General features: G+C 43.6%; 1 protein-coding gene across 1 annotated transcript; it reads left to right on the top strand.

The window, feature by feature from the left end:
• Positions 1–2497: 2497 nt before the first annotated feature.
• Positions 2498–24397, top strand: klf5l (Kruppel-like factor 5 like). Its single transcript, XM_034605823.1, has 4 exons — positions 2498–2704; positions 12357–13266; positions 14957–15016; positions 23933–24397. The coding sequence occupies exons 1-4, from the start codon at positions 2561–2563 to the stop codon at positions 24109–24111; spliced, it is 1293 nt and encodes a 430-aa protein (XP_034461714.1). The 5' UTR covers positions 2498–2560; the 3' UTR covers positions 24112–24397.
• The last annotated feature ends 280 nt before the right edge of the window (positions 24398–24677 follow it).

Here is a 24677-nt window from a genome sequence, read left to right on the forward strand (position 1 = left end):
GTCACCGGTGTTTTCACCCATCTCTGCAAGCAGTGGAGGAAAAACGTGCTGTTTGCCATTCGGCTGTTTCGTTCTCCCACCGTTTCACTCGTGATGGATCACGATAATTCATGATCGTTTGCTGCATAACGTCAATAAAACATGATTTGAGCCTGAGTCACATCAGAAGACGACAGCTCCCATGATCCCACGCTGCTTCAAGACGTCATCAAGCTAGGTCAGACTTTTACCCCTCGGCCATAGGAGAACTGAACTCTGTTTAATTTTTCTTTTACATGCACTACATGTACAAATACAGATTTATGTGCTATAACTATCTGCCGCGTTGTTTTTCATATTTAAATTCTACCTCATACTACTATTTTTTTATTGCACCTTTTTCCTGTTTATGCATTTTCCTCTTGTTGTTGTTTATTTTTTGTTTTCTATTTTTCCATTTAAACTATGCACCTGAAGGATCGCTGCTAAATTTCGTTGTACACTGTGCAGTGACAATAAAAGGATTATATTCTATTCTATTCTAATAAGATTTATTTGAGCGAGGAGGGTGTGGTGCAGCTTACAGCTGGTATAAATCTGGCCCCGGTGCTGTAACAATATAAATCTTAACATTTAGGTGCAGCTAAATAAAGAAATAGAACAAGACTAATTGCAGGAGGCAGCAGTGCAGACGTCAGGGATGATATACTGCAGGAAAACAGGTTTTGGCAATAAGTCTCCGTGGCCGGTATCACATGGAGTCATACCCACGAGCGATGATGTCTTCATCGGTTTGTGCGGAGCAGCTGATGAAGGTGTTACCGGCGTATCATCTGTCCACGTGGACAAAAGAAGGTGGATTGTGTTTCTATCTGACACTTGCAGCTGGTGAAAACAGCCTCATCACCTTCTGGACTGTGAGTGACGTCGTGCACGTGGTTCATATACATATACATATATATATATACACATATATATATATATATACACACACACACATTCTGTACATGTTGTAGCAGCTTATTTATGTCCTTATAAGAGTTGTTTTCTCGTGTTTATACTTTTGAAAACCTGAACTCTAACAACTAACACCCAGATTCCTCTGACGTGTTCCACCTTGGACCAACAGGCTGCCTGTGGAAGCATGTCTAGGGGGCGCTGTTTCACCGGCCTAATTTAAAGAAATGCAAGGAAGCTCCAACTTCTCTGACGCAGCAAAATGTACAATTTCTAGCAGAAAAGTTTTATTTTCTCATTTCTTTATGGAATTTGACTTCGTGTGAAAACAATTGATTCAAGTTCGTAGATAAAGATGGACGACATGACGGCTCCCCAAATGTGAAGCCAAAGCATCTTGATCGCCACCTGGTGGCTGGCTCCAGTATAAGTCATATCCTCCCTCCGCCATGTTAGTAAATGGAATATGAATGAAAAAAATCTATATAGGCCTCAAATAAACTTTTCTTAAAGATGGTTTCTGTCCTTTTGTAGTGAAGATGGTGGGAAGTTGTAAGTCAAGTGTTCACATCGTTCACAAGTTTGGTTTTTATTCGTTATTTGATGCTTTAAAAATAAGACGAAACATAATCATTGACAGATGAGAATGACTTGTGATTGGTCGAGCATGTGTATCATCTCCTGATCGCTACTGCACAGCCTCTGAAGTAGAAAGAAATCGTGTAAAGCTTGTGGAACAAAACAACAAACAAATAAAACAGAGGGATTCGATGAATTCAAATCAAAGAGTAACTGTGACGAGACGTGTCTGGTTCAAGTCGTGTCCATCGGTCTTCGTCAGGTCTGATGCATGTAAAAACTCATCTTTTATTCCTCATAGTTACTGATCTTTCTGATCCGTTTCTTCTCTTGTGCAATTCACGTTTGAATCCATTATTACTCATTAAAAGATTTATCATTTGCTGAATCTGCTGTAACATGCAATGAAACGCACATTCACAGACACTTTCTATTATTTCCTAACTGTTCATGTGCAGATTTATTTATCTGCGATATAAAAAGCCTATATTTTCCAATTTAATCAAAAGTTGAGTTTATGATTCCATTAAATCAATCTCATCACACTCAGATCTGATAAAACAGGATTCATTAAATCCCAGTTTAATGTTGAATACAACAGATCTTCTCTGTTTCTAAGGCCACTTTGAAAGTGAACTTTATCAGCATGTAGTAGTTACAGGGATATAACGTGTGTGTGTGTGTGTGTGTGTGTGTGTGTGTGTGTGTGTGTGTGTGCGCGCGCGCGCGCGCGCGCGCGTGTTCGCCCTCCTCTCCTGCAGCCCTCTCAGGTGAGTGCCTCCTCATTCCACGCCGCTGATTGGCCCTTCACACGCCTCCTCCGCCCTGATTGGCTGCCCCCCCCGTCGGTCTTGTCCTGCAGGTAGCAGGTCCGTACTTGAGCTCAGGTGAAACGTCCCTCGGAGCCACAGCAGAGGGAAGGGCGGTGGAATTCCGTCGTTGCTTTCAGCGCATTTTACGCATAAAAAAAACCCACTTTACGCACGTGAACCCAGCCACTGAAGAAACCTCCATTTGTATAAGTGAACTTCTAAAAGTACTTCAAATGGCAGCGAGTGTAGGATTGTCCATGATGAATCCGCCGCACACCACAGAGGAGCGGGCCGTCTTCACGCAGCTGAAGCCGGTGAGGATGTCGGGAGCGGACGGCGCTGAGGACGCGTCCGTGTTCGAGGACGTCAAACCCGGGGTGAGAGGCTGAGCCGACCCGCTGGGTGTAGCCGGGGGTCTCGGTGAACCACTTCTTCCTTGTGTTTTAAATTATAAGCTCATATTTTTTGTTATATTTGCCTTAATCTTGAAAGCCTGAACAGACACAGTGGATTTCTCAATCTCACATAAAAAAAAATAGATTTAATGATAAATGAAAACCATTTAATTCCCCTTGAGCTGCACGAGCTGTTTATTATCTGTGTGTGAGGCTGAGTTTTGACCCGTGAGGAAGCAGCTCACCTGTAAATGCAGGTTAAAGTCCCACACAGACACCTGACATGTCACTGAAGTTTCCCTGTAAACTGGGTCTGGAGCTATTAGAGGGAATTCTGCAGCACAAAGCATCCACATCTTTATGTAAAGGTCTGTTTGGTAGATTGGTGATAGGCAAAGTGAAGTTGTGTATGGAAATGTCTTTGTGAAAGATGGAGCTGGTTGTGTTGATATATGTCAACAACCAAGCTTTTTATTTGCGTTGTGTTGTTGCATTGTAAACACTGAGGTTAATACGCTGCAGGAGTTTTATTATTCAGATTGTTGCACGGGGACGTCTCAGGGCCATTCCTGCCTGCAGGAGCCGTCAGGTCATGGGATTTGATCACATGATGGACGAGCAGGTTGAGGTTGAGGCTGTAAAATGGCTCCTTTGCGGGACCTTTTGGAAACGAAACCTCGAATACTTGTCGCTGCGGTGCCAGAAGGATTCAGGATGTAGGTTAAGTCACGTCACGGTAAAGCAGGGCCTGATGTAAGAGGCCGGAGCAAGTGGCGGGATAAACAATGTTTTTTACAACCTCCTGTTTGTTAAACCTCTGATCACCGCAGAGACATGACAGCCGCATTAAAGTTAAATGGCTTTGCATTGTGTTGTCGAGCCTGAGTGATCACAGCAGAACGCAAACAGAAACCGGATGCCTTCGAATGGTGCCGAGTTTGGCCTCTCGCCACGTGTGAGGTAAACAGGTCACACATCCACAGATCCCCCCCCCCCCCCCCCCCCCCCCTCAGGGTCAACGCTGGACTCGATTGGTGACTGATGGATGCACAGTCTGGTAGATGCTCATGTGTTGTACCTGCACGCAGCATATTTAACACAATGTGTGTGAGTGGGGCGGGTTGACGTCGTTGGTTTTTGATGCACATGGAACGAGAGCAGTCAACAGTCTCTCCCACCTGCTGCTGCAGATACATGTAACACACAGTGACTGTCACTGGTCTAAATGAAGTCGTTTTTGTGTATTTGTATGTGCGATCCTTTGAATCACAATGTAAAGCTAAATGGACTTTATTCATATTGTGGTTTTCTAGTGCTATTGACCACTGGCTGAACATTACAAGTCACGATGCTACTACACGAGGTCTTTTTACATCCCATACTATCAACACAGCCATCAGGGGCAATTTGGGGTTCAGTGTCTTGCCCAAGGACACGTCGGCATGCAGGGACTGGGGGAGCTGGGAATCCAACAACCAACCTTTAGTGAATGACCCACTCTCCCTCCAGAGCCACAGCTGAAAACCTGATCAACGCTGGTCATTGACTAGATAGGCAAATAGATAAATAGGCCAAGAGGAGGGAAATGTGGAGAAAATCTCAACTTGTTTTCATTAGTTTTAGATTAAGCACCTTTTAAAGACCTATTACATTATTATTATTATTCTGTGCACCAGCTTGGACTGTGTCACCTTTCCTCTCTGCTCGACACAAAATGGCCACATCCACCTGCTCGGCCTCATGCAAAACACGACTTTGTCAGGAACAAAGGAGTCGGGTTAAGTGAAATAGTCGCCCCCTCAGGCAAATCAAAGCCAACACAGCCCAGTGGGTTTTACCTCCTGTGCTCCGGATCCACCATGAGGGTGCAGGTTTCTATAAAACACATTCCACACAGATCCCAGTTCCTCACTTTTCATTTTTCCTCTATAAGTGCTACAGAAAGTTCACTCTCTTTTATCGCCCTCCGCCCCCTCCCTCTCTCAGACATGTCTGGGTGTCATTGTGCTGGTATTTTAAAGAGCGCTTAACTCGGTGTCGTGACAGCAGTATGTTGCCCGACCTGTCTGAGCAGAGCCCGCATCTCCACAGGCCGCCCCGAGGCGAGAGAGCGAGGTTTGATAAAAGCCGGTCTCATGAGAAAGTCACAGCGAAAGGTCGACGAGGCTCCTCGGCGTTTCTCCCCCGAGGCGCCGCTGCAGTGTTGTGAGGTCACGACTTCATGACTCTGCGATGTGCTTTTACTTTTAAAACGACGGATACAAGAGGCATTGAGTATCTAGACTGAGGCGCCATGTTCTAATTTGTTCTGCCACAGTTTCCTAATGAACCAAATAACATTACAGATCTCGAACTTGATGTCTTGCTCTGTGACTCATGCTCATCCATAAAGTTTTTACCATCCACGCAGACAACCAGACCTCATAGTTTGAACTTCTTGAACTTAGGAATGTGTTACACGTGACACTCGCACATGTTCGAGCACTCCTGCTATCGCCATATTTAAATAATTCTTTGGGAAATATTGAGATTACTGTTTTTCCATGTATTTAGCTCGTATTTGTTTTGTGTTCGCTGTCTCGTCACTAACTCCTGTGTGTGACCTTTGGTGTTGAGCCTGTTGAGTTTCAATTCAGCTGCTTCCTGCGGCTTGATAATGATCAGAGCTGTGAAACTGGAATAAAAACAGTGAAGTTTCGTGCAGCGAAACAATGAGCTGAAAGACACTAAACACTCTGTAGAGCTGAGAGGAAACAAGATCGATATGGTTCATTTAAGATATTGATCAGTGTGCAGCGAGATTAGTGAGAAACATCCCTTTGTCACTTTTACACTTCAAGTATTTGGTTGTTAGTGTAAAAGTTAGAAAACATGTGGCCACAGGCTGTGGGTCAGGAGAACTGTTCTGCAGCTTCAGCCATCGTGTTGTTCAGGAAGAAAAAAGCAGCGTCTGCTCAGTTTGGAAACGTAGAAAGGGACTAGAGCTCGACCCATACGGATATTTGTGTGTGTGTTTAAAAAACTTCAATGATTCCTAAGATGTTGTTATCAAACCTGAAATACTGAAATGGCTCTGATTGGCTCATATCGGCCCATTTTTACAAGCCAACCAAATAATCGGTCGGGTTTTAGTAAAGAATTTCATGTCAGGTGAAGTCTGTGATATTTCATCTTCTCAAAACTTATAGATGTGCAATTCAACCACTAAGTAGTGGAAAGCTTCCACGTTTTGGGGGAAGCAGAAAAAGAGAAAACAAAGGACACAGGGTTTGAACATGTGGAGCGATTGTGTTCATGCTCCTCAGCTGTAATGACAGAATAAGTAACTGATATGAAACCGATTTGCAGATTCTTCAGTCATTATGTCACTCGGGGGGGGTTCCTGTAAGACGGAGCGCAGACGACAGGGGAAGTTACAGAGTAACTTCATGGCGAGCAGATCAAGAGCGTGTTCCCTGTCACGCCTAATGATTCCTGAAGATCAATACTCAGATATGGTTTTCAAGATGTTTCTTTACTTCCTGGGATCGAGCTCGTTGTGTTTACATTAATTCTCCTAAAGTCACGGTTTTGACCGGACTGACCCGTCTCCATGTTTCCGGTCATGACTGTCCGCCCACCCCCCCCCCCCCCCCCCCCCCCCCCCCCCCCCCCCCCCCCTCCCCCCCCCCCCCCCCCCCCCCCCCTCCACCTCCCCCCCCCCGTTAGTGAATAGTGGCTCCTGTGTTTTTTCTCGTTGCCTCCTGCTGCAGAGGCTGAAGGACGTTGATGGTTTTGTTCTGACTAACGATTTGACTTGCAGCACAACACGCGCAGCTGATTTGCATGTGAGCGAGCGTCTGTTGACGAGTCTCAGCTCGCAGGGATTTCACATTCAGTTGCTGATGGGAAGTTTGATGGAAAGAGACGACGTGAATAATTCGTTTTTTGTTCATTCCTGAAGACGAGCAAACATCTGGGAAGAGTCCAGTCGTCCTCGTGTGTTTAAAGAAAAGATGGAAACGTTTCTTTTAAGCATGGACGTCTGTCGGCGCCACATTTGTTCTCCTCAACTCTTCTCTTACTTTTGTTTACCTATTTTACTACTGATTGTCAACAGGGAATTCAAATTTACTCATTGAAATTGGTTATATCTGCTTTGCAAATATCAATTCAGAAACATCACATCACTATCAGACGATCAGGTATTTTATAAGTCGACCTGACATATTTACAAACTCATAAATCAGTCTGATCCTGCAGCAGAACTGACCAGAGATGCAGAGATGCATCATGTGACTCATGCTGTTCGTTTTTGTTTGGTCTGATGATGTCATCTTTACCCATCATGCCCGGCCATGTCTCGGCCACCAGACAACACACGCCGCCCGCAGACGCTGGTGTTCTGGTGTTTTCTGATACCTGTGGTCTGAGAACTCGTCAAAACCTCTTTTAATCACCGTCACTGTTGATCCTCTGCTCGTCTGGAACAACAGAGAAACTGACTCTGATGAGGGAAAAACAAAAGGTGATGTCATTTTGTGTCAGAGCTCAGTTAGTGTCTCTGAAAACGTTCCGTTACAGGAAGCTGACAAAGTACCACATTGTTTTTTTCCTCCAGTTTCCCTCAGGCTGTGATTTCCATGTATCATTATGCAAAGTGATTGTTCTAAGAACATTTGAAATCAAAATACAGGAAGTGAACTCTGGGAAAGACGACGACATTTGAAAAGAAACCTTTTTCTGTTATGTGGGACAAAAGAGACGAGAAATAAGAGACGGAGGTCAGCACGTGAGGAATCGTATTGTTTGCACAGAGTTCACCTGAATACACGGATATTTTGGTTTCTGTCCCAAGACGGCAGGTTTTGAAAAATGCGTCGTCTCGTGTCACAGAGCGGAAATGAACACATCGAGTCTGTAACTTTAACCCACAGAGAGATGACTGTCAACCAGATCCTCACACATACGATACAGGGTCTGCTCATATATGGAGATGCCTTCCGTGTACATAGGATCTTTATATATAAGCATATCTTCATTTATGGGTCGTAGTATCCCATAATACTCCTAATAAAGTCTGAGCAATTATAGATTGGCTGATATGAGTCACGAACGGCGTTTTAAAACTTATTTTACAGAATACTTTCGTTTATTATATGTATATTTTCGAAATTCAGGTTCTATATATTTGGTTGTATTTGTTTTTCTTTAGTTATTTAGAATAAAGTTGAATGACAGATGTTGCGTAAATGCACGTAATGTAGGATAACCATTCAATTTACTTTTACATGTATACAATATATAATAAAAGCTGTTATCCATGTAATTACACTTGTATATCAACTCTTGACTCTTTGATATATGATGATAATATTTTATTTTGTCCGCCTGCAGTAACTCTTCGTTGTGACTGTCCTGTAAAACCAAAACAAGTCTCCCTATCTGTCCCTCCATCAGCAGCAGTAAAACCTCATGTCGGTCTCAAAGGTTGTATTTTTGCTCTGATGACCCCGTCTCGGTCCCGTTGGTTAATAGCGAGCAGACCAGGGGGCCCCGGCGTTATCACTTTATGGAGATCCAAAGGCGACTGGCCACCATCTCTCTGCATTCCTGCGAACCATAAAGTCAAAGTGACGTGCAGGCGCAGAGACTGATGGAGACGCAGCAGACGTTGTGGCTCGGAGTCTTTTTGATCAGCGGGAGGAAGATAACGGGATAATTAGTTCATTTAACATACTTTGCAAACGCAGAGAAGGAAGGGTTTATGACCTATACTGCAGCCAGCCACCAGGGGGTGATCGAGATGGTTTGGCTTCACTTTTACGAAGCTGTCGTGTCGTCCATCTTTATATTCAGTCACAGTTTCACATCAAATTCCTTCAGAACAAAGTTTGCTGCTCTTGTCAGCAGAGAAGTTGCAGTTTCCCTGCTTTCATTATAGATTTTCCTGGGGAAACAGCGCCCCCTAGACATGCTTCACGTACAGAAAACATCTGATCTACATCCATTTCTGTTATAGAATGAGGTGAAGACTCATATCAGCTCTCTCCTGCCGGTTTCAAGACTCTGAAAGCCTGATTTCTATACCTGAATGGAGAAGCAGTACGATAAGAGGAACACTTGGAGCTGATTCTCTTTGTAGAACATGTCATATTGGCGTTTGTGTGGAAACTCCCACTCCATCCCATAAACCTGAGTGGAGCTGATAAGAGCCCGTTATCAGGCAGAAGGATTCAGAGCGGAGCAGTTGTACATGTTCTCCAATTATTAACCGACTCCGTCTTGGCCCGAAGATCTTTTACTGTGGTCGAGCTCAGTTATACGGAGACATTTTTTAATTGTGGTTCGTCAACCGGTTTGCTTTGATGTCGCCGTGTGTTCGCTAACGAGGCAGTTTCCAAATTACTGAAAAACACCTTTTATCCAAACGCAGAGATTCCACCTGAGTGAAGACAGAAGTTCACTTTGAAGTGAACACGACGTTGAAGGCTGCAGATTTTTAATTTCTCCAGTGGAGGTGGAGTTAGAACAGGAGCTCGCGTTGGTCAGGGACTAGTTCTAAATCATTTATGGGGTTTTTATTTATATTTATTACGTCTGCCAAGGACGTTATGTTTGCAGGTTTGATTGTTTTAGCAGGATTACATAAAAACTACTGTGGACGATGAATCGATCAGGAAAGAAATACATTGTGCTGCAGATCTAGGAGTTTTTTGACATTTTCATCAATTTCTCTGGGATTAATTCATGGATCTTGATGAATTCAGGTTTATTTTGAGGACTGATATCTACGAGTGTTTTCAATTTGGTGCCGATTGATTGGTTTTCAGGGGACTTGTGGGCGTTGGCGGAGGTTTGTGCTCTACTGTGAACCCAGCACCTCTGCCAAAGAAGTTATCTTCTCATCTGAGTTTGTTTGTTAGTTAGCAGGATTGTGCAAAAAGTACTGGACAGATTACTACTTAGTGGGAGGTGATGTTGGTAATGGGTCAGGAAGGAACCCATTAAATTTTGGTGCAGATCCAGGAGCGGATCAGGGAAGTTTGTTTCTCTGAAGCAGGGGGGGGGGGGTGGGGGTGCACGAACGTCACTCTCAAGCACAATAGATTCCGAGTGACAGATACACAGACTAAAAAGTGAGAGACAAGTTCTAGTACATGCTCAACTGCCCCTGATAGTAAGAGGTCCGACTGTCTGCGTGGATGGTAAAAACTTTATGGACGACAGCGTGCAGGAACCACACAACAAGTTCTCTCATGTTATCATCATGAGAAGTGTATCATGCAACTGTGGTGGGATGAATTAGAATATGTGCACCACACTGTAGATGATTCATGGAAAACAGCTTTGGTGAGATGGAGCCTCAGCAGAGATTTACACGATCAGAGCTTCATTGTGTAGTTTATAGTGTGTTTGCCTTCTTTTCTTTAAACCCATAGATTTCCATGACCCGAGCTCCAGTTGTCGTACTATCTAACAGCATGTAGACATGTGTAATTTATCTGAACCCCAACACACAGTCTCAACTCACGAGCCTCACTTCTCTCTGCACAGACGTTCTCCCTTTTGCATAAAGAGGCTAAAGAGAGAAACGTCAGTGGTGAGAGAAGATGCAGATAAATCAGGGAACAGAGTCGGACGACAGGAAGGAGGAACGGCAGCGAAACGGGGACAAGGGCACCCGCGGGTCACAGCTGCCAGCGCCCAACAGCACCGGCGCTGTTTGGGTCCCGGCACACAGGAGTCCTCAGTGAGGAGGAAACAGAGAGGCTGTTTTTGTTTTCCTCGCTCCCCCCAGTAAATACCCAAGACTTTAATTTCACCGAGCGCTCAGATTGCAGCGGTGATAAGCTGCCGCGAGTTCACCTGCGACGAAAGATGGACACGCAGCGTTAATCCTGTCGACACAACTGAACAAGAACCACACACACACACACACACAGACACACACAGATACTCAAGCATATACTAAGACAATGCAAGCAGAGATGTGTGCATATGCATAAAAAAATTCTTTCCTGCACACAGATAAAAACAGATGAGATAAGATGAAATAAAACTTTATTGATCTGCTCATCCGGGAAATTCGGTTGTTACATCAGCAGCAGCTCAGAAAGAGGTAGACAAGAGAATAAAAGATGTATATAAAAGGGGTTTATCTTGATTAAACAAACGTCGTTAACAAAATCAGTCAATTAAGTGAAAAAGTTGCTAGAAGTTGCTGCATGCGTGTTCTGTTTAACACCAGTTGTCATGGAAACGTGCAGCTTCCCTATTAGAGACACTTGGAGTTGGTGGAGATGTCGTCCTCAGATCAGTCGCCTGCCGTCACTATCACAGTGTCAGTTTTATTAAAACCTTTGTCTCTCCGTCCTTTTTGTTCTCATTCATTTCATTCTCTTCCTCTTTTTCTCTCTCCTCCTCCTCCTCCTCCTCCTCCTCTCTGCTGGGCGGTGCATCTGTTGTTGTCGTTGGGAGCACTTTGTCTGGCCGCTCTATTTTTACCTCACATTGTTTAGGTTTCTCATTCTCATGCCGTCCGCCTTTGTTTTGGTTTGGCTGAGGAGTTTTTTTGTTTTTTTTTTCGTCCATGCATCAAACTGCTTCCACTGGCCACACCCACGTAGGGAACTCTCCACCTGTTTGTGTGATTGTGCGTCGTTAAGTGTGTGTTGTGAGGCTGCAGTGCGAGCGTACGTACATTTGCTTGTTTTTGCATTTCCATAGCAAATGCATTTATACATTTGTGTGTGTGTGTGTGTGTGTGTGTGTGTGTGTGTGTGTGTGTGTGTGTGTGTGTGTGTGTGTGTGTGTGTGTGTGTGTGTGTGTGTGTGTGTGTGTGTGTGTGTGTGTGTGTGTGTGTGTGTGTGTGTGTGTGTGTGTGTGTGTGTGTGTGTGTCTGTGTCTGTGTGTGTGTGTGTGTGTGGTCCCTGCAGCAGAGATTCTTTACTTAACGGCTTGTGCACCTCTAAAGGACTGACTGAATGCTTCATAGACTCTGAATGACACCCACACAGACACACACACACACACACAGACACACACACACACACCAGTAAATCCTGAAGAACAGAGAATGCTCTCGATCTAAAGTGAGGCAACCACCTGCGTTGTGTTTAGTTTTTTTTACTCTCAGCCTGTCCAGTCTTGTTGCATGAAAACGTTTTGTCATGCAAGTGATGTGACTGACAGTTGTGTCTCCCTGGCAACTTGAGGAAACAACAATAATGGTCATCACCATCGTCATCATTGACGTTTTACATTGTTGGAGTCTACGTGAATGGAAAAGTTTCTCTCCTGACGTAATGTATGTTCAGGACTTTATGCTCCTCGTGGCTGGATTACACCTGAACGATCTTTATTCCAAATGAAAAGTTAATTCTTCATTTTCTGTGGCCCCGTGGGTTTTTCTGGAAAATTGTGCAATAACATTTAGTTTATTTTATTCTAAAATTTGTTTGAATTACCAAAGGGGAGTTTGCACGTTGTGTCTCCGTGCTGATTGGGTTTATTTAAAATGTTGTAGATCACAACATTGTCTTTGTTTTCTTCAGTTTTCACTCTTCTCAAGATAGAAAATATCCTGAGGTCTTGTCCTTTGGAATAATTTGACATAGCTTTCATTAATTATTTATTTATTTGTCTTTTCAGATTCGACTGGAGTTGGACAAATACCTGCCACAGGTCCACGTTCCTCTCATGAACCCCTCGACTCTCTGCGTTGACAAAAAGTACAGACGAGACAGCGCCTCCGTGGTGGATGAGTTCTTCTCAGAGGAAAAACCTGCCCCCTACAGCCTCAACATCAACGTCATCCTCCCCAGCACCACCCACCTCCGCACAGGCCTCTACAGGCCCAACACCAAGACCCACCTCACGCCCCAGCAGATCAAGATCGAACCGGGCCTGGAGGTTCCCTGCTCCATCTCCACCAGCAGCACCCAGGCCCTGCCAGACTTCACCTCCGTCTTCAGCGTGCCGCCTGTGGTCAACAACGTTTTCATCAAACCCGACATGAGCTCTGGAGGCGTCAGTGTGTCCGTGGGATGTCAGCAGCAGTCGAGTTTGGACACAGAGCTTCACATCGGCCCCCCGGCCCCCCAGTCGCAGGTTTACCACATGCCCATCACCAGCTGCGCCGACCTCACGCTGTCACACACGTCCCCGTCGTCGCACGGCTCCGCAGGCAGCAGGACGATGATGAGCCTCGGAGGCGTCGGGCTGCCGACATCCAACGGCCACTACATGATGCAGGAACATCAACTCCAGCAGCACGGCTACTACCACGTCAATCCCAACGCATCCCAGCACACAGCGCCCCACAGCCTGCCGCCCTCACCCCCGAACTCCCAGCCCGGGAGCCCCGATGGTCATGCGGAGCTGCTCAGCTTAGCGTCTCCACCGCCGTACCAGCAGCGTCTCGGGGGGATGAAGGTGACAGGGATGTCCCCTCATGCTCTGCTGATGACACATGGCCAGGGCGTCCTGACGGGCCCCAAATACAACAGGCGGAACAACCCCGAGCTGGAGAAGAGGAGGATCCACTTCTGTGACTACCCAGGTCCGTGCTTTATTTGTTTTACACCAAAAAAACGTCTCAAGCTAAAACTTGTTTGGCTTAATTTAGTGACTTTTCCTTTTTGTGTGCAAGACATTTTTACACCAGGGGCAAGAAGCTTGACAGCAGGTTTTCCACTTTCAGGTTTTACTGAAAACAAGGACCAGTGTTTTCATAGGTTCTCTGTGAAAGTAAAGGTTCTGTGGTAAAGGCAGATCCTCTTGCCACAGAAAGACTGAAGCTGATCCACATCACTATGACACAACACATCTAAACATGCTCTAATGAAGCTGCGTTCAGACAAGACAAAGGGAACAGCCCTTTAATGTTTAACCGTGGCAGCTGAGAAGGCCAAAAGGAAGTTCACACGGGTTTAAATACGTGTTTAATACTTCTAAATACACTTGATGATAATATTATAAAAATAAAATGTCTCCGTGAAGTCGCCTGAGGTCACAGGCGGCATTGTTTCATTCTGGAAAACTGCCAGCTCAGCTTGTTTTGTGAAACTGAAAATTATAATGAAGTTGTCGCCACTCCGATTTTTTCCTTTTACGACTTTCCTGCTCGATGACCCACGTTCAACGTGTCCTCGTCTGAACTCTACTGTAAAACTGATCATGTGTAGAAGCCCTCAGGCGACGTATAAAACACACTATGCAATTTGATACCTTCTCTTACTCACACACACACACACACACACACACACACACACACACACACACACACACATGCTGAGGTGCATCTACTCTATACTTTGATGCACAGAAACACACATGAGCGCGAGTCCTGCGACATTTCCTGCCCTTTAATGACAGTTTGATTCACAAATAACTTATGAAAACAAGTTTCAACACAACCGCTCCGACGGGTCGGATCAAATAGTTGCCTCCCAGTGTCCGTGTTGTGTAAATAAACCCTCGTCCCGGAGCACAGATGTAAATCTCTCAGTAATGAGCCGCCGCTCGAAAACAATTGTGCAGAAACAAGATTGCAGACATACTTAATAACACGGCGCCAGGACATTCATCACTTCTCTACAAATGATTAAGTCTCATGTTAGACTTGTCCTAAAGAAAGATGACGGCGAGGTGAGATCATTCTGCCTGGGTCAAGTTTCTAAACTGTCCAGGCTGAGTTGGAAGTTTACACAGTGAGATGTTTAAAGAAACGTTTTGTTCTAATGTTTCTTCAAGGAAAACTTAGTTGTTTGAATTCAGAATATCAAGTTTAAACTTTGAGTTGATCTTCAAGTGGAGTTCACTCTTGTTTTCATCGCGGCAATTGAACTTTAAAGTTTTTAATTTGAACCCCCTTGATAAAAGGTGTAAGGCAACGAAATACAGACTCGGCTTAAGTTGCAGTTTGAAACCGGTGACATCATGACAGCTCATTGGCAGACGCTTCATATTATGAGAAATAAAAACTTAAGAATTCATAAATGAAGTCACTGGAGGTATTTCATGGTTTATTAAAACCATCCTACAAACTATTAGTATTAACTTTGTTTCTCTGGATCTTTGTACAGTTAATTATTTCTGCTAAACATTTTAACATGGTAGAAAGTTATGTTCACTGGGTCAGACTGAAAAAAGCTCCTTGTATTCCACCTGTATTGTCCCAAGTAAACGTGTAAGCTGAGCACATTTTACATGTTTCATTGTGTCTCATGATTCCTCTCGTTTCTTCGCAGGCTGCAGCAAAGTTTACACAAAGAGTTCTCATCTGAAGGCACATCAGAGGACACACACAGGTGAGAGATCCCTTCTCCGGAGCTGCTCTGGTCTTAATGGCCACTCAAAGTCACATTCACTTCATTTAACGGAACAGCCATTAGCTGTCGATGAGCCAGGGATCAGACCACCGGCCTTCTGGTTGGTGAGAGATCCGTTCTACCTCCTAAACCAAAGGAGGAACAGCCCTTTAATGTTTAACCGTGGCAGCTGCCATTATTTTCTATCATGTATTCTACCTCTTTTATTTGAGAATATGTGAGCACACACAGGTCTTTTGTTTCATTTTTAATGCCGGTAAACCCACTAAAAAGGGAAATTGACTCCTTTCCCATTTCCCCATGTTGTGGTAACCATCGCTTCAGAAACCTCTCTGTCTCACCAGTGTTGCATCTTTCATGACACAAAGAAAAATATCCCTGTTGTTTATGTATAAAACAACAAGATTAGAATCATTCATCACCCATCAGAATGAGGTGAAGCGCCAAAATAAACACGAAGACATTAGCGCGTTCACCACGTGTCATGTTTCCATCGCTGCTGAAAGAAAGAAAGATATAAAGAAAGCAAATAGTCAAATAGGATCTCGAGTTTTGAGAATAGGGAAAAGTCTGTAAAGTAATTGTCCAGAAAATTCTTCTTAAATTTAAAACATTAATGCGAATTTAGAGAAAGTGTTCTTTTGGCCGTGTAGACGTCCCCCCCCCCGTCTCCCCCCCCGTGCCTCCCTGTAAAGTCGTATGCAATCGCTCCTCTCTGCATTTCTAATCTAATCCTCGGATTCAGTCGAGACCAGTCGAGTCACTGAGTTCAGTCGACTTTATTCGTGTGTTTTATTCCTCATCCTGTCAAATCTCCAGTTTCGATACACCCAGTGACTATAGAAGGGATTAGCCTGAAGAAAGGCTAAAACAGCAGGGAAGCCACGTTGGTTTGCTTAAGAGTTTTTTTTGTTTTTCCTCCGGTGTGTTTCTACGTGCTCGTACCTGTCCGCCGAGCTTCCCCAGAGAGAGATAACAGAAAGGGAGGGAGGAGGGGAGGACGAGGGAAATAAAGGGGGGAAGGCACACTGTTGAAATAAAGGCCAAACCAGTTACTCCTGCTTTTCAGTCCTGTTTTCAGAGGATGGAGGAGGAAGGTGGGGGAGTTTGCAGAACGGGGAGGGGGGGGGGGGGACTGGTTTCGATGCGTTGCCCGTTCTGTAAGATGAAACCTGTGGATCTCCAGCAGCCTCAGACCTGGATTTCACAGGTTTACTCATGTGATTAATGTCACAGTGGGAAACCGGCGGCAGAGAGAGAGCGAGAGCGAGCGAACACGTGACTGAATGTAGAAGAAGAAGAAGAAGAAGAAGAAGAAGAAGAAGAAGAAGATCTGTCTGTGGTCATAAATAGATATGATTTATGGATCTTAGGGGGGAAGTTGTGTCACAGCAGCGCAAAAGACAAATAGGCTGTAAATTCAAACAGTGAGAATGGTCAACAAAACAAGAAATATGTAAGTGAGTAGGGAGAATATGTTGATTATTACAATTTCTGATATACGAGCAAAGAGTCTTCAGTTCATCGTACAACGTTTACACTCAAACGTTTCTCTGCACAAAACACAAACAGTGATAGATTTTTGTAGGTGTTTTAAATCCAGATTTTGGTTAATCTCTATAAATATATAAATGAAAACAGATGAATTAAAAAGTCCAATGCATCTGTCTCTCTCCACACGGACTGTTTACCTGCGGGCAACCAAATCCTTGCAGCCCCAGAATCTGGTTTCTCTCCTACAGATTCTGCACATTAACATTGAGAAGCTGTTAATAGAGATTAATAGTGAGCTAATCTGTCTCTCAACACACTGCTGTAAAATCATTTTGCACCTGGGGGAAGTTTTTTGTTTTTAGCACGATGTCAAACTGAATAATCAAACTGTCAAACTGTCAAACTCCTGTACTCCCTGTAGACACGGTTTTGATGGGTTTACATCGACCTCAGGGGGATTAATCCTTCTCAGGTTGCTTCAATCAAATCATTTATTCTGTTATTGACAAGTAACAAATACAGGAAATAACGTCACAAAGAAATATATTTTATTTGATATTTCAAATCCTGACAACACCTCCCAACCCCCCTGGGTCGACCCCTGATCCCAGGATGATAACCACTGATCTAAGACACTTGCAGTCACCCCAGTATAAGAGCAGAGAAACCAGCGCTCCTCAGTGAATCAGCCGTCTCTTCTGCTCCCTGACTTCAGCGTGCGAGACATTTATTCAACTGCTTGTTCTGGTCATATTTTTTTAATCCAACCAACAGACTTAACTTCTGATCAGGCGGAACGAGGCCTGCCCGGTCTTGTTTCACATTCAGCTGCTGATGACTCAAGACCCGAGTATGTTCGAGAGACAATAAGAAGTACTCCAGGCAAATCAAAAGAAATTAACAAAACCCGAACCAGAGTGTGGAACGGACGTCGCTCCTCAGTCTCGTGCAGCTTCTTCTGACCTTATTGACATTATGTTCTCAACAGATGATGTTGAATAATCAAATATCCCTTTTACTCTAAACAGTTTCTATCCCTCAAACAGAGACCTGGTTGTTTGTAATGGTTATTCTGCATTCTCTGATCTGTGGAGTACCCCAAGGCTCTTTCCCAGGTCCCCTTTTAATCTCTATTTGCGCCATGTGCTTCATCACAATCCTGCTTCACATAGCATGCAACTTTTATTCTACCATAATACTTTCTTTTGGCTCATCAAACTCATTTTAGGGGGGGATACAGGGATATCTTGGCCTAATTGACGGAAATACATCCACAATACAGTTTTCACACGCTCACTGGAATCTGATGGTGAGAGTTGATGGTTACCACAGAGACACTTTTTGAACGAGACCTTATTTGACATCGTTGCTCTCTTGTTATTGTAACTATACATCAGAGATGCATCATGTTTGTTGAACCTAACTCACGATCCCAGGGACTATAATTTGCTCTGGTTAAATAATACAGTACGTGCATGTGGGGGTTCCGTGTGGAATTTTATGTTGCCTAGCCGGAAGGCATATTCCCACACCCATGATATACTGTAGTTCCTTCATCTATATATGGAATTAACGTTGTTATCTGTTGGCTGACAATCTTTTATCTGAAGCATCATCACTGATTTACTGTAAGTCTGCTTCATTTCCTTGAAATGGGTTTTCCTTTTCTTTTTCCGAGGCGACTGTATCAGGAAGTTGAGTGTGTGAGTGTGTGAGTGTGTGAGTGTGATGAAGGCTTTAGTTTTTCATGCACCTCCTCTTTTCAACCTACTTTTCAGAGGTTGATATTTAGAGCTGGAATCTTCTCTCAAAGTTTTCCTAAAAAAATCAAGTCAGACAACCTGACGCACCTGAGAAGACTTTGTGGGAAAGTGTTTGGAAAATGTTCTGCGATTGTAAAAATATCCTTGGCAGGTGATTGGATGAACTATCTCCCATCGAACACGGTTTCCGAAGTTTGTCTGGAAAAATTGAGAATCCTTCAGTGCTCATCTTTCAGTTGAGAAATATTCTCCTGTTCTGATATAACTGATGACATAGCAGAACAACATCTTAGGAATCATTGCACCTGTTTTATTTTGAAAACTCCAGGGCTACGTCAGGATGTAGCCTTCGCTAATCGGTCCGGCTCCAATCACGTGACCCCCCCCCTCTAGAAGAAAACAACCAGCGTTAGCCTCGGCCATCAGTGTAGAACGCAATCGATCTGCGACAACTCCTCGCATGTCGACATGGACGGAGATAAAAACACTTGTGTGGACAGAAATCGTTTTCACCCTCTGATCAGCTCGTGTGACTTCCTGTCGCAGCTTCAGTATAAAAGCAGCCGTCTTCAAGCTGTGAACTCCTGAACCCCCCGGAAGCTGCTGATGTGCACATTGTTGTCGAACCACCATCTACGGTCATTGTCAACTCTGCTATCACAACAATCTCACCCTCCCATTGCTAAACAGGGGGGGGGGGGGCCCAGCCTTGACCGTGGCCCCCGGCAGCCATTGGCAGCCCTGCACATGGACTTTTGTAATTGTGCGAGTGTTTGTGCGTGTGTGTGTGTAAAGAGCGGAGCGCTATCAGCCTGATTAGGGAACCCTCCAGCCCTCTTCACAAACACCAGCGCTGCTGATAAAGCTGAGAGCTCCACAAAGAGTTTATGGGCGTCCTGGAACAGCCTGGACGTGTTTGCTCTCCGACTCTGAAACAGCAGCGGTGGATATAAAGTGAATATTATTACTCTCCTCTCGTATTTAAACACACTTGGTTTAGTCATTTGCGGTTTGAAGTCGAAGGTTTGAAAAATCTCTAGTTTTCAGCTATAGGTATTTTTTTCTTATCAGTGTATTTGCCGTAGATTTGATGGATGACCGTGAAGTGTGGGTGGAAACTGCCGTTATTTAACCTTTGTTCTCCTCACTGTCACTTCACATTACATATAACATCGTTCTTGACTCATTCCCAGTTGGTTCAGTTATCTGCTAAATGCCTTGATTTGAAATGTAAATTGACTTTAGATTAGAAGCTGCCACATCGTGTCAAAGGAGATTTTAATGGAGAAACGTTCTGTGCAGTTTTAACCTTTTATTTCTGTATTGATTTGATTGAAAGAAAGATTTTTTTCGTAATTCAATTACTACTTTATTCTCGTAATGTTACAAATTCTTCTGGAAAATGTATTTTCTTCAATAAGGCCTTAATACTCACGTCTAAGGATCTACTTTAAAAACTTGCTTCAAACTAAATTTGATTTAAAATAGAATATATTCGATTTTTCTGAAGTTATAAGAGAGGAATAAGGAAAAAGCAGGAATCTGAGTTTTTCACGCAGAGAGTTCAGAGAGTCACAGAAACTTGAAGCCTCCTATAGAGTAAATATACGATGTATATGTTCCCTTTATAAAGTACACATGAGTCTGACAGGGGCTTTTGTGACCCAGTGTGATTGATGTGTTGCTGTGTGTGTGTATGTGTGTGTGTGTGTTTTGCTGAGACTGAGCGTTTGTCTGTTATGATTTATGATGTTTCGTGCACATTTGTGTGTGTGTGTGTGTGTGTGTGTGTGTGTGTGTGTGTGTGTGTGTGTGTGTGTGTGTGTGTGTGTGTGTGTGTGTGTGTGTGTGTGTGTGTGTGTGTGTGTGTGTGTGTGTGTGTGTGTGTGTGTGTGTGTGTGTGTGTGTGTGTGTGTGTGTGAGAGAGAAATAATAGTTTGGCCGTTTCAGCCACCTGATCAAACAGTTGCCGTTTGTTTGTCTGTAAAAGCTTTTTCAGTTTGAAAGAAAAAAAGGACGACGCTGAAAACATCAGAATCTCTCATGTAACATATTATTATTATTATATTATAGTTTTATATGTGATTTCAAATCCTTTTAATATCAGTGGAAGAAGAGGAAGTGAACACACTCTGCACAGTTTGCTAACTTTTTTTAGAACTTTACTTATTAGTAAAGTTTTAGTAAATGTCTGTTGTTTGTCGAACCTTTATCTCATCAGATTGTTTCTAAAAAAATCTCAGTTCTCTTGCATCATGATTTGAAGACGAGTCGAATCAAGTTCAGTCTTGAGACCGTAACATTTTTATATTTTGGCACAATTTGAAAATCAACACATCCAGACACGATTTTACCATCGAATGGAAGCGAGCGATTTTCTCCACCTCTGCAAAAACGTAACGCTCTCCTTTAGATCTCAGGAGAGTGCACGTGAGGATGGATGATGCATGCGGCAGATTTCCACCGTTTGGCAGCTTGTTGAGGATCCTATACGGCCGCAGTGTTTGTTCTGTGTGCGTTTCAGTTTGCGAGGCCCTCGAGGAAATTAGTGTGAGAGGCGGCGGCTGCGCTTTTGACCCCGACAGTTCAGCTATAGAGCAAAACCAACACACCTGCAGCTCGAGAGCCTTTTATACGGAGACATTGGTGCTCGGCTTACACACGCACACACACGCACGCACACACACACACACACACACACACACACACACACACACACACACACACACACACATACACACACACACACACACACACACAGTGAAGTCTAGAAACAGGATATTGTCCAAACAGGAGGCTGAAGTGCTTCTGAGCCTCTGATGTGGGGTTTAGGTGCTGGTTGGATTTCTCAGGTTTAACTTAATAAAGTTTTGTTTAATGTTAAAACGTTTTACAGAATACATTATATTATATATTTAACGTTTTTAACTTATTGGACAGTTGCAGATGGGATATTTTAGCATTAATCTCATTTCAACAGGCTTTTTTTTGATTAAATCTATAAAAAACATTCATTCTTTCATAAAACCACAAATAAATTCTTCCTCTTTATTCTTTGTTATTGGGTATTTTATCGTCAAACCGTTTCGTCCTCTGCTCTTTGAACCCTTCGCTCCGCTAATGGCTGCCACTCAGTGATTGATGATCAATAGCCGGAGTTATCTAATCAGCTCGGGCCTGAGCTGCTAACGAGCACTTAATGACCCAAACGACCAGAGAGAGTCACGCTCACTGGACCGTAACTCGGAGAAGAGCATACTTCTTTAAAGAGGTTTCAGATACTGAGCAAACTTTAATGTTGGATGAAACCGTCTTTAATTCAGATCCTTTATATCCTGGAATGATCATATATTTCCAACAATGTATAAACAGAAAGTAGAAAACCACAGATTGAGGAATCTGCGTTTCATCGTCACCTCTCTCTCTTTCAGTTTTGTTTGCGGTCACGATTCCCAGACATTCATTTCCAGCTCGGCTCAGCTATGAATGATGTCTTCTTTCTCTTTCCTCCTCTTGTGCAAACCAGCCGATTCAACAGAGCCTTTTCTCCGTGTTGATGATTAGCTCACTGTGCAGCAACAACACGTCGTGGCACAGCAGAGAAATGTCAGTGTTTTGGGTGCGGTTGTGTTAACATTGTGTTAAATAAACTCGTTAGTCTTTGGTGCTTTGGAACCACATTTTAGAGGTTCTGTCTGTTTAGCTGCTCATCTAAAACCACCATTAAGAAACAATGGGATTTACTTTACTTTAGATGATCAACAGTAAGATACAGTGACTAATGAGCAGGTTGCAGAGTCAGAGATGAAAACACACGATAGTTCAATAGGGTTCAATTTGAAAGCTCCTCTATCTTTCATATGAAACCAAATATTGATTAGAGTGCAACTGATTTATCAAGTTAGCCGATAAAAATCGTCTGATATGAGCCTCAGTACCAGCGCTTGTTTGCTGATATGAAACCTTTTATTTTACAGAATAAATCATGCAGAAAACATATTCATTTATAATACAGCAAAATATCAGATCTTACAGTTACATTTCTTTGATATTTTACAAATCTCAAATATAAAATGGCAATTTGTGCACTTGCTAACTTTCTGCTCGAGACACAAACAGGGACCCGTTCTACAGGATTCAGGTGTAACCTACTAGAATGTTTTCACCAAAATATCGCCTAATCTGGGGCATGCACACACACACACACAGACACACACACACACACACACACACACACACACACACACACACAGACACAACTTCACTTTGCTTCTTAATTGTCCAAAGATTGAATCAGTTAAAACACTGTTTCTGTTACAAGCTCTCCTTTCCACTCTACACACACACACACACTGATAATGACAGATGTAACTATAAATAAAGGTGTGTCCTTCAGCGTTACACACACACACACACACATACACACACACACACACACACACACACACACACACACACAGTGGTTACTGCTGTCAGCTCCTCAAAAACTAAACTTCTCAGGAATTTAATAAAAGCATCTTTCAGCTGCGATGGTTCACTTTTTACATTCTGTGGTTTGTGAATGAAGCAACTTCGTCACCAGTTCTTTTTGATGTTGTGTGTGTGTGAACAAACCAAAACAACCCTGACATGCTGCTGAAGGATTGCGTGTGTGTGTAGGTGTGTGTGTGTAGGTGTGTGTCACCTGACCCAGTTGTTCAGTGCATTGTCCAAAATAGTGCCCCGTGTAACTTTATCTCAGAGTTCAGCTCCGTAGCTTCGAGCGCATCGTGCACAGGAGCAAACCACAGGACTGAGTCGCCCACACGTTTAAAAATACCTCAACACTCATTACCTCCATTTAGAAATACAACACAGGTTCACACCGGGACGCGGCAATTAACATTTGGGATTCAAATGTTTACTGATAACATAGACATGATGAGAACGACACAAATAGGAGCTGAGACAGAAAAGAAAAACATCTGGTGTGAGGCGGAGTCTGTGCTCATGTGAATTTGTGATTCTGACTCAAGAGATCAATCACTTTTTGTGTTGTGCTGTAGTTGCATCAAACTGTGACGGTGGGATGTTCACGCACAATCAAACTTTACGTTATTGTAAGTGACTGAAAAGCGTCGCACTCATCTCCATCACCAGAAAACGTGATAAAGAGGAAAAACCACAGATTGTATAGACTTATTATCATCTACTGTAACTTTTTAGTTTAGTCCATGTCCCATTTGCTAACATGGAGGTGGCAGATTTAATGACCTACACTGCAGCCAGCCAGCAGGGGGCGATAAAGACACTTTGGCTTCACTTTTATGGAGCTGTCATGTCGCTTATGATTCAAACGAGTAAACAAGGAGGTTTTGAACAGGATCATTTGATCGGAGTAGTTTGAACATTTTATAAAGAATTAATTATCTCACACAAAAGTTTCAAATGCATGGAAGTTGATTTTCATGACAAATAATAAAGAGGTAGAAAGGAAATCAATTTAAAACCCTGAGATTGAACTGGACCCCCTGATTATGAATCCGACCAATTCTGGAAGCAACATTTAGAACAATTCTAATGATCTAAAGAAGTTATAATAATGTATATAATATATATGTTGTTAAATCCTCTCTCTCTCTCTCTCTCTCTCTTGCAGGCGAGAAGCCGTACCGCTGCACATGGGAAAACTGCGACTGGCGCTTCGCCCGATCGGACGAGCTCACCCGACACTACCGGAAACACACCGGGGCCAAACCCTTCAAGTGCATCGCCTGCAGCCGCTGCTTCTCCCGCTCCGACCACCTGGCCCTGCACATGAAGCGTCACCAGAACTAGCACGGACGTCAAACCTGTACATACAAAACACAAACAGTGCGGCATCCGGACGTGACCGCCACTCGAACGTCACGGCGTTAATATGAACAGATCACAAAATCATCCCCGTGCGCCCGTGTTGGTCCTGGAGCTCGATGCTAACAGGAGGTCGGGTGACTGCAGGTTTTTTCGAGCTGAATCCAAGGTACGAAGTTACGAAGCCTTTATCGTGACGACGCTCAGAAAGTGATCGTGGAGTCGCAGAATCAAAGTCCCTCCGATTCACACGCTCGACCAATCATGAAGTTTCATCGCATCAAACAATTAAAACCAAACTTACTTATCAGTGTGATACAAACAACCTAAAATCTTTGACAAATATTTATTTAACGTGTAGTTTGGCTTTTTAGCTTGTTTCACGTCTCATCTGCTAACATAGAAGATGCAGGGTATATGACCTGTACTGCATCCAGCCACCAGAGGGCGATCAAGGCGCTTTGGGGGAGCCGTTTCGTACATCTTTATAAAAAAGTTTTTAACCTGTACTTTGAGTTTTAATTTGGTCCATGTCACATCCACTAACATGG

The sequence above is a fragment of the Hippoglossus hippoglossus genome, chromosome 14, assembly GCF_009819705.1.
Source record: "Hippoglossus hippoglossus isolate fHipHip1 chromosome 14, fHipHip1.pri, whole genome shotgun sequence".
Taxonomy (NCBI): Eukaryota; Metazoa; Chordata; class Actinopteri; order Pleuronectiformes; family Pleuronectidae; genus Hippoglossus; species Hippoglossus hippoglossus.